Source organism: Pneumocystis jirovecii (genome assembly GCF_001477535.1).
Source record: "Pneumocystis jirovecii RU7 chromosome Unknown supercont1.9, whole genome shotgun sequence".
Lineage (NCBI taxonomy): Eukaryota > Fungi > Ascomycota > Pneumocystomycetes > Pneumocystales > Pneumocystaceae > Pneumocystis > Pneumocystis jirovecii.
The window spans coordinates 312,391-328,581 of record NW_017264783.1 but is presented as its reverse complement, the minus strand read 5'-3'; the positions used below and the strand labels follow the sequence as shown (position 1 = coordinate 328,581).

Below are 16,191 nucleotides of genomic sequence, written 5' to 3'. Positions count from 1 at the left end.
AAATCAAGAACATAATTATTTTTATTTGGATTCTATTTTTTTAAAGATGCTCAATAATATTTATTCAAAATATCAAAATATATTAACAATACATTCCAAATTTTTAAAAGAATTTTTAAAACTATATTTTAAAATATTAAAATCTCAAATGCTTTAACTGATTAAGATTCTATTTGAAAATAATAAAATTCATAAATAAACAACTCTTTCATCTATAAACAATAAATAAAAAAAATAAAAAACAAGTGGGTTATATCATTGAAACTTTTTTTCTAAATTATCATATTTAATTTCCATAATTTTAAAAAAAATTAATCATTTTTTGTAGATATAATTTCAAAATGAGTATCATAACCATTACCATACAAATTTTCAATACGATCGCGTATTTTTAAACCTAAAAGAAATTTCCTCCATCTACCAAGCACTTCTTTTTCACGTTTTTTTAATTCCTTTTCATTCTTTTTTTGTTTATCAAATATCCATGCCTCGAAACACGCATCAGCATTTTCAGTAGCGACCAAAATACCTGTTATAATAGGAATTGCACGTTGACTTTTAAATTCAAATCCAGTAACAGCATCAGAATAATCAAACCCTAGTCTCTTTGCAATTTTTCCAATTCCAGTATAGGGCAAATGTGTAGCACCTTCAGGTATCATAGAATCAGTAAACAAGTCTGTATTCCCATATTTATTCTTTGGAACAACCCCATTAACCACAGGAGGAGGAATATATAATTCTGTTTGAAATTCTGCGTACAATGGTTGAATAGCAACTTCATTAGTTTCAGAAGCAATAAATTCATTTTCTCGTCTTCGCCTTAGAGTAACACTCCTTGGTTTGACAATCTTAAGAGGTAATTCGCCCGATTTTATCTGTCTACCTTTTCGATAATAATATTCAACAGATTTGCACAATAAAATATCAGATCTATTGAAAACTTTTTCTTCCTTTAACTTATCCCCTTTACCATGCATAAATACATATATTGGAAATGCTCCAGGACGAATAATTTCTTCCCTTTTAAGATGACGCTCAAGAATATAACTAAAAAGTTAATATAAACACAATAAAACAGTAGTTTACTCTGGATGAGTCCTATATTCATTTATAGTAATACTATCTATTTTTTTACATAATATTTTTGACTGCAAATCACTATTTTCTTTAAAATCTATATCCTATAAAAATATTATAAATTATTGATGAAAAATATTCATTACTGATGAGAATGGTCTTTTAAATATATTAAGAAGTTTTTCAAATGAAACATATTTATCCTTTTGAGAAACGGGAAGTTTTATTCTATTAAGTTTTAAAATATTATTTGCATATTTAAGCGTAACATCTTTCGCATATCCATCAACTTCAAAAGCCACAATATAACTTGCATTCATTTTAGTTTCAATAAGCATTTTTCCTTTAGGTATGAAAGCACTTCTATCTGAAAATGCAACAACACAATTTAAAACCATGCACTCAACAGAATACCATGTAGTTGTATTAATATCATAAACTTCAGTCCAAAAGACAGGATAAGGAAAACTAAACTCAGATACTATTTCAAATATTAAAAAAAATATTCCCTTAATCTAAACTTTACTTAATTTAGCTTTATTAAGAGATAAATCCTCTTTAAACTTAGTTGAAATATTATCCAATTCATTCTTAGAACTTCTAAAAAATTAAGCATATATTAAGTAAACAAATTCATACATAATATGCACTTTTTTGAAATTCCCTGATCCATTATTCAGAGCACAAGCCATTGATTTATAACATTCTTCCTCATAAATTTGATATTTTGAGTTAAAATTTAAACCTAAAGGTTGTAATGAGAAAATAAGTCTAGCATTAAAACCCAAAGCCCTCAGCAGAGATGTAAGTATTTGAACACCAGAATCCCTGCTACCTTTTAAAAACAACGCAATTTTACGAAATTCAAAGATTGAATTAATAATTTCAAATAAATGTGTCTAATTAAATCATAAGTTATAATAAAAAATATATATTCAGAAAATACGCAATTTTCTAAACTAAACCCATATTCTTTAAAATGACAAGAGCCTCTTCCTATTCCCAAAGCAATTATTTCAAATTTCCGTTTAAACCACTGTAAAATAGATAATAATATTTTTCCCAAATCATCAGATCCTAATTGTTGGCTAGAAAATCCCTGCTTATATTCTTCAATCTGCATGAAAAGCAAAGGACATTCATCCTTAAATTTATTCCGTAAAATATTTTGTGTTTCTATATCATTAATCCATTTATTCCTTAGAAATCCATGAGAAATCAAACATGCTAAATGAAGTAAATGCATTTGAATTCTAACGCTCCGTTGTAAATAACATGCATTCAAAGTTTTTCTATAGACTCTTGAGAATATATAAAATATCAAAATACAGAAAATACTTTTGAAATTTTGGATATTTTGAGGCATTTAAAATAATATTAAGATCTTCATCACAATTTTTCACAAAAATTTCATTTTTCATTAATAAATCTGAAGAAATAAGAAATTATTATCAAACAATATAGTTCACCTTGATCAATTTCCATATCCTCCCAATCTACTGAGCTTTCATCGGGATCCTGAAGATGAAAATCTAAAGAATTAACTACACTTTTATCGCCTAAAGATATATTCTCTTTAGAAAAATCTTTAAGAAAATATTTACTAGTCTGATCATAAATATCTTTTTTATTTTTATCTAAAAAAAATATAAAAAAAAAATAAAAAATCTATAAATACTTTTTTTCTTTAAAGAACCCTTTCTACTACCTAAAGAACTATTTCTATTTTTCAGATTTTTTTCTTTATTTAATCTTGGCATTCAAATAATACGTAAAGATAATCGTAGACTTAAATTACATAAAAAATATTTTAATAACTTTAAATTAAATAAATATATATACAAATAGACACATATATAAATAATTAATATAAATCTTTTATTCCAATTAAACAATTTTTTAAAGTAATATAAAATAACAAATATTAAATCAAAAATTTACAAAAACCAAATCTAAAAAAATAATATATAAAATACACGTTTATAATAAAAATGCATTCTAACCATATTTTAAATATTCCTTTTTCTAAAAAAGTATAAAACTAGATTTTTCAAATCGTTATTTTATAAATCAAAATATAAAAATCTAAAAACATTTTTTATTTTATAATATAAACCATTTATATGAAAGACTATCTATTACCCAAACACCTTGAATTACCATTTAAAGCAAAACCTATTTACTAGTCTTCTAAAGGGCAAAATTCTTAAAAATTATTTAATCTTTTAAAATGATTTTTTAAATAAAATTAGTAAATATATGTTTAATTCAATATATAAAAAATATAATACTCAATAAAGCATTAAATCCAAAACAATAATAAATAAATATCTTCCAAATAGAAAACACAATACCATCAAATTATACAAAACTCGTATAAAACATAGAACAGTTATTTTAACAATAAGTACAAAGAATTCACACCAAGACCCCCATAATATTTTGATCTAAATGCTACTCAAACGAAAAACTGTGCATTAAATAGATGCCTTTTATTCTAGAATGCGTATAAATCAGCATTTGTGTATTTGAGTAATAATATAAAATCGAGTAGCCCCCAATTAACTACTCCATCTCCCCAACACATCAAATGACTAAAACACATTTTTAACCCACGAGAATAACTACGCTTAAGTAAAGGATAGAACCCGAAAATATAAAAATCTCTCAAGATGTACTAAAACAGGCTACACTGACTTGAGAAAAAATGATTCAGTGGAAAATAAACACCATAAATCACTCCAACTTCATCCAAATAAAAGTCTGGTGAATGCATTGGTGTTATCAAAAGAATAATCTAGAGCTGGAAAACATGATTTATAATAATATAATGGAGAAGCAGCTGAACATGATGAATTTAGTCTCAATCGCTCCGAAAAGCGGTGTTTCAAGAAATCATCATATAAAAGAGACTGTAATACGATTAAAACTCGTTACCTATAGTTCGAGAACATACTGATCCATTTTGCTGCTCATCTAAACAATTACGCTGTAAACAAGAATGAGAGGAAACACTTTCGTTCGAAGCATGGATCTCAGATGAGTTTCTTTTTTCAAGCTGCTGAAAAGCAGCAGCAGCCAAAACATGCATATCATCAAGTGGTACAGGCATCAGCTGTGAATGCATTACAGGTGCTTTCTGAGGAGCACTGGACCCATAAACACATCCACCGGAGCACGCTGGAATATGTGCAGGCGACATAACATTAGCATAAGGTAATCCTGGAAAAGCATATTGCTGATACCCCTGAACAGGAGAAACAATAGGCCTCCGAACACCATATGCAGCAGGATTAGTATGCATAAATTGCATATGTTCCCGCTTAGCATGCAAATTAGCATGAATCCTTGCATGCCGAGTCAACTCATCCGATCTACTAAATCTCTTTGCACAGCCAGGGAACGTACATGCATGAGGCTTCTCTCCAGTATGTGTTCGAATATGGCGAGTCTGATGTTCCAAACGGTAAAACGCCTTCGGACAAAAAGGACATTCATAAGGACGATGTGCCTTGGAAGCATTTTCTTTTCCAGAAGATTTTGTAGTACTTTTTGTATGTAAATCCTTAATTGCCATGTTCTTAAACCAGAAAATATACGCGCACCAAACTTAAAAATCTAATTTACCGCAACTCCTAGATAAAAATACCCAATTATTCCAAACCAATGCCAAAAATACACTAGTTGATATAATTGAAAAACCGTTACAAATAATAACACAATACTCTACGGTTTTTCCTTCGAATAAATGGTTTAGTATTCAAATGAGCTAATATATCAAGACCGCCAATGGAGCACTAGAGATAAAGCAAAATAGGCGCAAATAAACTAATTAATATTTGCAAAACTGTTTATACAGATACTCAATCAATCTAGGTCCAAGAACTGAGGCGAATCAGCACCAAAACCATATAAATATCGAAGAACTCGGAAAATAAAACGATAATTACAAAGAAAATTAAAGGATCGACTCAACGTAATGAAAATGAGACGCAATATATCGGCAGTAACACCGAATTCAATAAATCAAAAGTAATTAACACTAAAAAAATTAATCCGCCGTTAAAAAATATAAAAATTACCGTTCACGTGTAAAATAACCAGTTAAATGTAGAAATTAATCACCAAAGGTCAAAAATACATATAATTCAAGAGAATAGCCTCTCTAGACAAATCTATAGATGTACAACAAATGTACCAATAACAAATACTGAATGTTAAATATTATATATATCAACCACAATCAATATAAAAGGAAAAAATGCTCAAGATATATCCACTAAAGCCAAAATACTGTCCTACCCATACTTGTAGAGCAAAACTCAAACTTCCCGTGTATTAAACCAAGCCTGATAATAGTGTTTTCGTCAAAAAAAAGTACAGAAACACAAAGCAGGCAAGACCCTAATACACTTTTTAAATATAAATAATTTCTACATACTCCATGCCACGTTAGATATATAGCCATCCTAGCTAAAGTTCTATACAGCATCTGGTAACAACCTTAATTAGTACAAAGTGCCTATATCTTAAAATCGTTAACGACTCAACCTAATACAGTCTAGCGATAATATCTGCCAGCGGGAACCGCATTTTAAATATAAACAGAACAGGACAAAACGAAGGAAAAGCTAACTAATTTTATATCTTTATACAATAAACAATCTAAACGTGTAAATAACAAAAATTTTATCAAGTAAAACACCAAGAAAGAAAACGCCTATTCACTGCGGAGAAAGAAAAAGATAAAATAAGCGTTTCTACCAGCAATTTACATGCCATCCCTTACTTAGTATAAAGATCAGACCAAACGACATTTAACCCAATAAGCTATTTTTTGTAAACAAAGGATACTTTAAAAAACCGCTCTTTTTCCACAGCCCCTAACACTTACAAATATCGGTCTATATTAACAACAGAAACAGTCGCTCCGAAGATCATTTGAAAAAAATATTAAAAATATTTTCCAAATCGATTATAAATATCTAAAAGAGTTTAGAAGTAATTCATATATGTTTTTCTATTTATCCGTTTAAGTTTAAACGTCTATAAACATACGGATGTTAAATAAAATACACCTCAAAAGCCATTCACATCTATAACATTATAAGATCTTATCAAAAATAAAATAAAAATGTATAGAAATGAATATCTCTTTAAACAAAGATGAAAAATAAATACAAAAAAAATAATCCGTTTTTAATTTTTTTTCATTCTGTATATAAAAATTAATGAATATCTATCATCAAGAACACAACTAAAATTATATAACGTATTTAACAATAATAATTTTCAATAAGCAAAAGCCACTGCTCAGGTTTTCTGAACAGCATTTATTTAGAACTTGTAAAAATATATAAAACTATACATTATTTTCAATGCTTTCATAATAGTTATCTATTATTTTTTTAAAATTTTATTTAATATATTTTTTGTTCAATTTTAAAAATACAAATGTCTTCGCCTCATGTTTATCTTTCTTCTTTATATCGTAAGTCACTTTATTTTCATAGTTCAGCTTACCAGAAACATGACGTTACATAGATAGATTGCCAACTACATCTGCATTTGATGCTTTAACATCAGACAACACTTTATCATTTATTAGTTCATCAATATCAGAATTGGATAAAATTTTTGGAGGAAATGGTTTCAGAACAGGACAAATCACAGAAATATCAGGCCCACCTGGTTCGGGAAAAACAACAATGGCGTTTGATCTACTTTTTTTATATTCTAAACATTTAATATACATATAGATTACAAGCAACTATCAACTGTCTTAAAAAAAGAGAAAAAATACTATGGATAGGTATAATCTTTTTTTTGATATAGTTAAGTCTTATTAAATTAAGAAACCTTTCAACCATTTCCAATGAATTCTTTAAAAAGAATCATGATGCTAAATAAAAAAACTAAAAAAACAACATCTATTGATAATACATATGAAGATATTGATCCACTTAACTATTTAACTATTCTTCATGCACCATCTCTTAGCAATCTTATAGCACTCTTCTTACATAGTTATAATACAGAATCAAGAGATTTGACTCAACAAAAAAAATTGATCGTCATAGACGACATAGCTACACCCATTATTGCAGCTTTTCCAGCTGATAATTTCGAGAATCAATCTCGAAATACAACATATGATATAGCTCAATTAAAAAAATCACAAATTCTGGCAAACCTTCTAGTATCATTCAATAGAATAGCTGCAAAAAATAATGCCAGTGTAAATATTTTGCTTTTAACTATTAAATAATTAATGTCATTTTAGATATTAGTTTTATCTAAAATGGTTATAAAAATAAACATTCTAAATGGAAGAGAATGTCCTATCTTATCATCACCTTTAAGTAATTTATCTTTTTTTATTTTTAATAACTAAATCTATTTGAAGGCCCAGTATGGTCTCAGAATTGCCCGAATAGAATATTATTGTTACGTAAAAATATTATTTTTGAAAACACTAATAATTCGTGGAATAATACTCAAGTACGTTTCATTTCTATTCAAAAAGTTAGCGGTGTTACAATAAATTCTAATACTTTAATACCATTTATCATTACTGTAAAATTCCACCAAAAATACCAAATTTTTAATCATAATCAGGACAAAGGAATTCATGATATAACAAATAATTCAAATGATATATTAAATAATCATGATCAAATTGAATTTAAAAATAAAACAAAAAATACAAATGAAAATGAATATAATAAGTATAATTAAAACTCTAACAGTATTATTTATGTTGACTAAAAGCAAATTGTTTTAAAAATACTCATTACTATTTTCATTAAAAACCAATAACTTTAGCAGAAAAAACAATAAAAATTCCCATATAATTAATTACTAACTAATATATGTTCTAAAAATAACTCAAATATACTTTCAAATACATCGAAAATTCTCTCAAATACTAAAAAAGTTACTAAAAAGATTATAATTCTTATAATAAATACATGAAGTTTCTTTCAATTGTCTTGAAGCATATTTCAAATCCAAACAATTTGCTGATTTTTCGCATAACGACAAATATTCTTTAGTAGCCCTTTTAGCAACACCTGCAATATCGTCATCGACTTTATACAAATCACACTTTGTACATTCAGTACATTTTTTTCCAGGAACAGGACGGAAATGATCACAAAAATGCGCATAAGACTCCTTCTTAATATTTTTCCTACAAATATAACTAAAAAATAAGAAAATATTCTAATATCAGATCCATAGAATTACCATATTACATACCCACATTGACAAACGAGCTTATTACATCCATCTGATTTAACAAAACTTAAATTACAATCAGGACACTTAAAATATCAGAACTATCAATTAAAATTTATAAAGTATTACCGTCCTTTTTACAGCATTAGCCATTTCCTTTTCAACATAAAGACGAAGACCATCCAATTCTTTCTCAAAACATTTATGTAAAGGCAACCATTCTTTTTCACATTGATAACAACTATATTTTCCACAATAATCAACATTTTTACATTTGAATAAACAACCGCTTTTTTTACATAATATACGATATGCAACTTTATCAATCCATTTCCTTAAAAATATCGATGAATTATTAAAAATATAAAAAAACCCACCCAAATAAACCAAAGTACCAATTATAAAACTAGAAATACTTATAAAAGATGAAAAAAGTATCAACAACATTATAAACAACCCCATTATAGATATCGAAATAATTTTTTTCCAACAAGATTTAATTTTCCAACCTTCAATAAATTCAACATATCCACAAAATGGACATGCAATAAAACTCCCATCAAAAGAATCACGAATAGATTTACGTGCCATAGAATCTTCATAAGCTTTAAGTAAATCAGCAGACAAAGAAATCTCCAAAATTTCTTTAGAATAAAATCCAGTACATAATGTTTCAGGCTGTGAAGAAATACATCTTATTTGAGATTTCTCTCTAAGATTTCCTTGACCATAAATACCTTCTTGAACAGTTCTTTCAAGACATTTTCTACAAACAATATGTCCTTCAGAACAATACGCTAATGTCTCCCATGCATACTCAGAAAAACAACAACCACATTCTATTAAAATCCCTAACTCAAAATTTTCTTTCCAATTCAGCTGTACCGCAAACTCAAAATCTTTTTTTATTAACTCATCTCTTTGATTTTTTTCTAAATCAAAAATTTCTCGAGCTAATTCGTCACAAATAACATGATTCCCTTTTGAAGATATTTTCTTTACAAAAAAATTCAATGGTTTCCAGAAACTCTCACTTTGTATTCTAGATAAACTAGTTTTACTCCTATAATAATCATTATTATTTTCTGCCATTACAGCCTTAATGGTAGAAGAAGGTATATCAGGAAATTCAGAAATAAGCTGAGACTTAACAGAAGAAATATATTCATTCGAACGGAATCTTTGCCAAGGCTCAATCTTCCCAATTACTAAACGTGATGCGCCATTTGATTCAATATCTATATTTAATAAAGATTCAATACATTTCAAGAAATATGTGTCATCCTTTCGAATTATTTCATTTCTAAGAAACTCTGTATCAATATTTGGAAACATTTGATTTAGAATATCTAATTTCGCATTCTTCTTTTCATCTTCACGTGTATACATCCATGGATCTTTCTAACATATTTTTAGCAAATAAAAATAAGAATAATATAAAAACCTTAGGATACTGCTCATAACAATGAAATATAATTTTTAACGTTGATCTTTGAACAGCATCTTCCTCATAATAAGCAAGACATTCAGCTAAATATAATGGATCCGCATCGGGGAAAATTGACTCAAGCTGTAATAATTCAAAATCATTCTTAGAATGCTTTAAAAATCCAGACTTTCTACAAATTTTCCTACTAATAAAATTGTCCTTCTGCATATTTATATCTAACAATGCATTACCAAAAAATAAAAAAAAGATTCATAGCTAACTTTCGATACAGGTTAGAAAAATATAATGAAATAGATTATATAGATAAAATTCACATAATAATAATACAATAATATAATACATTCAACATCTAATACATTAAATACCATTTAACATTCTTGAATTAAGTCCCATTTCAGTGCTAATATTTGAGGTAAAAGGTGTAAACCGATCTTCCAAAGCATCATAAATTAAAAGGAATTCCTTCTAAATAATGTAAAAAAGAATATAAAAAAATAAAAATACAAACCTTTAGCTTTTCCCATAACATATAATCAAAAAAAATATATTGACCTCTTTCATATTGAGATGTTCTTTGAATAGGTTCTACACCAGGTTCTTTTGTAAGCCATAACTTTAACTCTTTGTGGTATCTCCAATTCCTATTTGTACTATAATAATCAATCTTTTTACAATACAAAAAACAAAAATCCTACAGTTCTTGAGCAGCAGCTTCTTGCATCGCATCTCTAGGCATACTATAAAATATATAAAAAAGAGTTTCATCTGAAAAATTACGAATTTTAGACAAAGCAGGAGGCGCAAGTTGAACATTATAACATGCAGGGAGATAAAATTTTGGCTCAATCCAAACTTTTGTTGCATTAGAATCTATCCAAGGAGACAAAAATGACGTGCATAAAAGCCGATCGCTAAAAATAAATGAGCATATAAGATAACTGATTCTCCATAGTCCTTACTCAGGTTGATTAAAATTTAAACCTAAAGTTGTCAAATCAGTTCCCAATGCCAACGTATTCAAATCAGGATTCTCCATTCTAAAAATATTTAAAAGACCTTTTAAAGAAAATTTTTCAACAGGTGTTAACGATGTAGACGGTTGTTCAATAGATAAACCTTTTGACTCTATAGTAGAGGTGTTTGGTGGAATATCAGAAGTCGATAAGGAAAGTAATGCATTAGCGGCAGAATTAACAGAAGAATGAGGATCAGAAGATAACTCTAAATTCGCCTTTTGTATATTCTATAACAAAAAATCAGTTTTTAGATGAAAGAATATCTTTAAACCATTTTTTCTTGCTCAGTAGCAAGATTATATGATTGAACATCAGGTTTTAAAATTGAAATAAAATTATCTTTAAAAATATTAAAAAAATCATAAAATAAGACTCAATATAACCTTTAAGCATATCTGAAGAAACAGTATTCTGTCTAGCATTTTTCCTTGTCTTTTGTAGTAGTCCAGAGCTATCTGTCATAATTGATAGAAGAGATGATCGGTTAGGAGATAACACAGATTGAGTTGTATTTTGCTGTTTTATTACAGGAGATAAAGTAGAAGAATATGCATCTGAATATGAATTCTCAATACTAGAGCTATTAGACTGTTGTCCCAATTTCATCATATCAATCCCAGAGGTAATAGATGAAAAATCATCTTGATTATTAGAAAAACCATTCGTATTTAATTTTAACAAAGGACGAGCAAGCAATGCTTGGGGCTTCTGATGTTCACTAGCAGCAGAGAACGCATACTCAGAATACTGATTAGGAGTATGTGCTAATGAAGCGTTTGAAGATGAGCCCAGAGCTGGAAAATCCGAAGGATCTAAAGGAGACACCTGGCCTACCAAATTTCCAGAAGATATAGGCTGAGAAACAACTGTAGGAGAACGAGATGGATGAGGCGCATCTACAAACTTAGGAGACGAAGATTGAGAAGGCAGCACTTGAAACGTAGCCGCTGGATTAAGAGTCCATGACGATCCTAAAACATATTAATAAGAAAAAAAAACAACAAAACATTTAACCAGAAGAAACCCTCCCTTTAGATATCCTACTTTGATTGTTCACAGAAATAGATGTTATCTTTCTTGAAATATTTGGGTTTGAAGGATATCCCAAAGACGGTCGGATTTGTTGACTGATACCTTCAAAACCCAATAAATTTCTAATACTTTCATGACAATCTTACCATGCCTATTCATTTTAAAAATACTGATGTTATCTAAGTGTAGTCCAGTGAATATAAAAAATGACGTTCTTAATCCACCTTTTAAATACGTTCAAAAACAGAAAGATTCGATTTTAAAATATATTTTAGACAAAAAATACAAATCAAAAATACATACAGAACAATTGAAAACTTATAAAAAATGGTAGAAAATCCAAAAGACTCTTCTAATACACTCAAAACTAATAAACACTTATAAAATCAAAGCAACTAAAGTTGAAAAACAAGAAAATTTAAAATTAATAAAAAATACATCAAATCATATTATATATATTAAATCAATAATACATTATAAGCCCCCATTAATAGATAAAAAATATTATAAAATCATAAAACTGCACAAAATCTTTAAACCTATCTTTAAATCATAAAATAACCAACACTACCCAGCAAAATCATAAAAATACCAACCCACCAGACATAATCAGGATCAGGAATTCTAAAAAAAATATGACTCTGAAAAGATCGTTTGTAATTTTTTTGAGAAACAGAATTAAACACAACAGTGGGAAGCATCTGAGGAGGAAAATAAGCAAGATATAGTGGCTGTACAGGTGTTCCATCAAATTGATAAAGTTGAAGTTTGTATCCTTTATAATACTGATCAACCACTATATCAAATTTCTATATTTCATTTTTAAAGAACCAACAAATAATACACAGCACTTACGATTATCAATTCTCTAACACTAAACCGAGTATAACGAGAAGTCATACCTAAACACGGGTTGGATAATATCTGTCGGCCATCATTTGGAAAAGGATTCAACAAAAGTGAACCATTGTCAAGCTTTTGAAACGTTCCATGTTGCCATTGCAAAACGGAAATAGAACATTCAGGAGTAGTAGCTAAAAACACATGTAAGTACCAATGGATTAAAAAACATCCAATTACGGTTACTACTAACTCGGTAAAGAGATTCTTCAAAATACCCATCATCAGTAAAACTATACGAAATACCAGTTAACTTCGGAGGAAACATTTTATCTTCAACAGGATCATAAAACCCCTATCAGCATTGTAAGGAAATCAAAAAAAAATTACACTATTTATACAGGCCCAGTAAACACGCTCCTGCTCTTTGATGTCCATGTCCCAGTTAAGCTTCTTTCTTGTAAACAACATCCTGTCATAAATAAAGCTAAAGATATATATAATAAATATATAACAATCCTCATAACATGTAAAGTATTTAAGCAAAACAATGCTTATACAAACTCTAATAAAACATCTAGATATCAATAATGTTTATCCAATTTTTAATATCGTAAACCGATCGTGAAAAAAAATATTAAAACCTTAGTATCTATAAAGAATCAAAAAATATATGTCCTTTCCAATCCAACCGTATTATTAGAGACAATAAAGAAACTGTTTCTGTTTTTGCAAAATAATTACATGTATCCAATAGAATTTTTAAATGATGAGAAAAATTCTCCTCATATTTATGTAATATGTCATAAAGTTTTTTCATTCTTGTAAAGTCAATTTGAGAGCTACCAGAACCATCACCATCTATAGAAGCCAGTGACCGAGTCAAGTATTTTGTATTAGATGCAAACATAGTACATGTTGTCATTAACTTTGCCTGAACCTACTCAGAAATAAGAATCTATCGAATATAATAACAAAAAACTTACACGAAGTAACTTAGAATTTGTTAACATACATTCTTTTAAACATGCATCAAGAAAATCGATATGATCTTGCATAAGTTGATCAACTGTTGATATTTTTGAAAGTCTTGCTTGAAAAATTAACCAATTAGGCTCTATAACCTCATTTGTACAATAATAAAAAAGTTGTTGAACAAAATTAAGCATCTTCGAACGCAAAACCCAAACACGATTCTTCCAATTTCCAACTTGTTCATAAGAAGAATTTTTTTTCCAAAACATATTTTTAGAGTGATCCAGCCATGCTAAACCCAACAATTGTTCAAGGTACTTTAAGCTTAGTATATGTCTAAAAATAAGTTGGTAACGTAAAACAGCCTTACGAGAAATAATAAGTGAAAGCGGAAAAGGTACGGTATAGTCAAATTGGAGCCCGTTGAAACCTAAAATCGAATAAACTTAATAATTTAGCATTTAAAACAATTTACCGATAAAATCTTTATCTTTTTTTTCCGTACCATATATTTGATTTTCATGAACATCTATACATATTGTTCCATTTGCAATTGCATCTTCATCTATACCACTTACACTCACAATCCGCATAAGCCAATCAACTAGACCAATATTACTCATTTGAATTTTAATATCTTCTTTAAAAGGATCATTAGCAGCTACACTTCCGGGAATTCTAATAGAGATTTCTAATAAACTTTGAAGTTTTGTTAAAGAAATATCTTTAACAGGTTTTTTTAACTCATGTGACGCTAAATCAAGAAAATGAGTAAAAAAATCAGATCTATCAAGAAAGAAATAATGTTTTAAAGACTGAAGACGACTAGATAAATTATGAGTTGTAAGTAATAAATCAAGCAAAAATGCATCAGCATGATCATATGCAGCATTAACGTTATCTAAAAACCTACAGACAATTAGCTTTTATTTAATAATAGTTAACTATAAATAACGCTATATCATCAAATGTCAAAGGAATATTATCAGCCAATTCTTTAGATATATCTATTCCACCACATTCTCTAACAACATTCAAATATTTCCCAGCAATCAACACTTTCATTTTAACAGATTCCAACTGAGACGGCACTTCATTATCCCTAATTGTATATCTCTTTTCCCAATATTCATCAATATAATCATCTTCAAGTCTATCTTTTTTAATACTTTTCTGTTCTCTAATCATAAACTCAGAATAAGGATCAGAAATCTCCCCACGATGCAGCCATGAATTAAGCATCTTCATATATGGTTTAGATGCTTCTTTTAATAAGCATTCTAAAAGCTTTTTTGCATGAGGATCACCCGATAAAGACAAAAGACGATTTGTTATTACTTCAAGCACAGCTCCACCTTTACATATTCTTGAACCAACAATATTAGTAATACTTTTATCCTGAATAGAATGCAAAAACAATTCAACATCCTCAATACTGTCTTCACTATTTTCCTCTTCAAGAACACATCCTTTTTTCAATATATCATGAATTAGTGCTTGCATTTGAAATAACGATTGGGAAGTAGCATGCATATGGAGATGAAACATATGTATTGTAAAAGAGGGATTAGTATTAAATTGGTATTCTAGTTGAGCAATCAAAGTAAAATAACCCTTTGTTTATAAATAATACAAAACATAATATTTTCATCACAAACATACCTTCAACAACTTTCTAACAGTTGCAGATAATGCATGATTAACCAGTCCACATTCCGGCCTACTATATATCTCAATAAAAGCATCAATACTAATATAACACCCAGCATTCTTCAAAATCATTTTTATTAAGTCTAAAAGACTAGGATCTTAAAATATCAACGACTAAAACATTTTATATACACCAATTACCTACTCCATTTGTTATTTTAAATTTCACGCCTGCTAACCGCCTATTCTGATCATACCGATCATCATCACTTTGATATCGTATAAACCTCCCTTCTACACCCTACATTATTAGCTTTATATTTATAATCATCATATACAAAACCATCAAGACTGACAATATATCATCCATAATGTACACTTCCTGTAAATTCGGAGGAACTCCTTCAAGAGAAACCAGTGAAACAGAGTCCCACGACATCACAACTTGCCTTGCAAGAGGTGCCATAGTATTTAATACCCAATTTACTTCATATGCTAATATTATAATCAACATTAAAAGATTTATAGAAAACAAAAGATATACATGATTTATCTTTTTTTGAAGAAAACAAAGCATACCCATGCCCTTCATTATGAAACTAAAAATACATATTAAATTACAAACAATAAAAAAAACAACAATATACATGTTCTGTATCACTCTTCTCATTGTGTTGAGCAGATCCTTCTGAAGCCTCTAAAATTGCCATTGAATCATGAAGAATATAATTAGAACGCCATTCTGACGATAAAACACTATCTATAGACGGTTTTGACGGTAAATCTTGCGGATAACTTGGTGAATTTCCTGTCAACGACGTAGATCGTCTCATCAATTACGGCAACGTTAACAAAAAAATAATGGGATAATTAAATATTTATATAATTATATATATATATATATATAGA

General features: G+C 28.5%; 7 protein-coding genes across 7 annotated transcripts; 1 reads left to right on the top strand and 6 right to left on the bottom strand.

The window, feature by feature from the left end:
• Positions 1–311: 311 nt before the first annotated feature.
• T551_02213 (uncharacterized protein) lies at positions 312–2,840 on the bottom strand (the record flags this gene model as incomplete). Its single annotated transcript, XM_018374476.1, has 9 exons — positions 312–1,050; positions 1,090–1,184; positions 1,227–1,561; positions 1,607–1,680; positions 1,720–1,979; positions 2,027–2,381; positions 2,419–2,509; positions 2,550–2,717; positions 2,759–2,840. The coding sequence occupies 9 exons, from the start codon at positions 2,838–2,840 to the stop codon at positions 312–314; spliced, it is 2,199 nt and encodes a 732-aa protein (XP_018229428.1).
• Positions 2,841–3,827: 987 nt separating this feature from the next.
• On the bottom strand, positions 3,828–4,657 carry T551_02212 (uncharacterized protein; the record flags this gene model as incomplete). The annotated part of the gene is made up of 2 exons (XM_018374475.1): positions 3,828–3,992; positions 4,037–4,657. The coding sequence occupies 2 exons, from the start codon at positions 4,655–4,657 to the stop codon at positions 3,828–3,830; spliced, it is 786 nt and encodes a 261-aa protein (XP_018229427.1).
• Positions 4,658–6,534: 1,877 nt separating this feature from the next.
• On the top strand, positions 6,535–7,818 carry T551_02211 (uncharacterized protein; the record flags this gene model as incomplete). The annotated part of the gene is made up of 6 exons (XM_018374474.1): positions 6,535–6,571; positions 6,625–6,793; positions 6,840–6,892; positions 6,936–7,318; positions 7,364–7,442; positions 7,487–7,818. The coding sequence occupies 6 exons, from the start codon at positions 6,535–6,537 to the stop codon at positions 7,816–7,818; spliced, it is 1,053 nt and encodes a 350-aa protein (XP_018229426.1).
• Positions 7,819–7,934: 116 nt separating this feature from the next.
• On the bottom strand, positions 7,935–9,976 carry T551_02210 (uncharacterized protein; the record flags this gene model as incomplete). Its single annotated transcript, XM_018374473.1, has 5 exons — positions 7,935–8,008; positions 8,052–8,284; positions 8,329–8,405; positions 8,449–9,720; positions 9,764–9,976. 5 exons carry the CDS (start codon positions 9,974–9,976, stop codon positions 7,935–7,937), a joined length of 1,869 nt encoding a protein of 622 aa, XP_018229425.1.
• Positions 9,977–10,126: 150 nt separating this feature from the next.
• T551_02209 (CCR4-NOT core subunit CDC36) lies at positions 10,127–12,081 on the bottom strand (the record flags this gene model as incomplete). The annotated part of the gene is made up of 8 exons (XM_018374472.1): positions 11,964–12,081; positions 11,800–11,919; positions 11,169–11,756; positions 11,057–11,124; positions 10,729–11,012; positions 10,465–10,680; positions 10,278–10,419; positions 10,127–10,234 (listed from the first exon to the last, which is right to left on the bottom strand). The coding sequence occupies exons 1-8, from the start codon at positions 11,974–11,976 to the stop codon at positions 10,127–10,129; spliced, it is 1,539 nt and encodes a 512-aa protein (XP_018229424.1). The 5' UTR covers positions 11,977–12,081.
• A 278-nt stretch (positions 12,082–12,359) lies between these two features.
• Positions 12,360–13,136, bottom strand: T551_02208 (uncharacterized protein; the record flags this gene model as incomplete). The annotated part of the gene is made up of 4 exons (XM_018374471.1): positions 12,360–12,626; positions 12,673–12,851; positions 12,898–13,012; positions 13,059–13,136. The coding sequence occupies 4 exons, from the start codon at positions 13,134–13,136 to the stop codon at positions 12,363–12,365; spliced, it is 636 nt and encodes a 211-aa protein (XP_018229423.1). The 3' UTR covers positions 12,360–12,362.
• Positions 13,137–13,309: 173 nt separating this feature from the next.
• On the bottom strand, positions 13,310–16,115 carry T551_02207 (uncharacterized protein; the record flags this gene model as incomplete). Its single annotated transcript, XM_018374470.1, has 9 exons — positions 13,310–13,597; positions 13,644–14,062; positions 14,108–14,541; positions 14,588–15,246; positions 15,295–15,440; positions 15,484–15,583; positions 15,626–15,777; positions 15,827–15,881; positions 15,930–16,115. 9 exons carry the CDS (start codon positions 16,113–16,115, stop codon positions 13,310–13,312), a joined length of 2,439 nt encoding a protein of 812 aa, XP_018229422.1.
• Between the last annotated feature and the right edge of the window lie 76 nt (positions 16,116–16,191).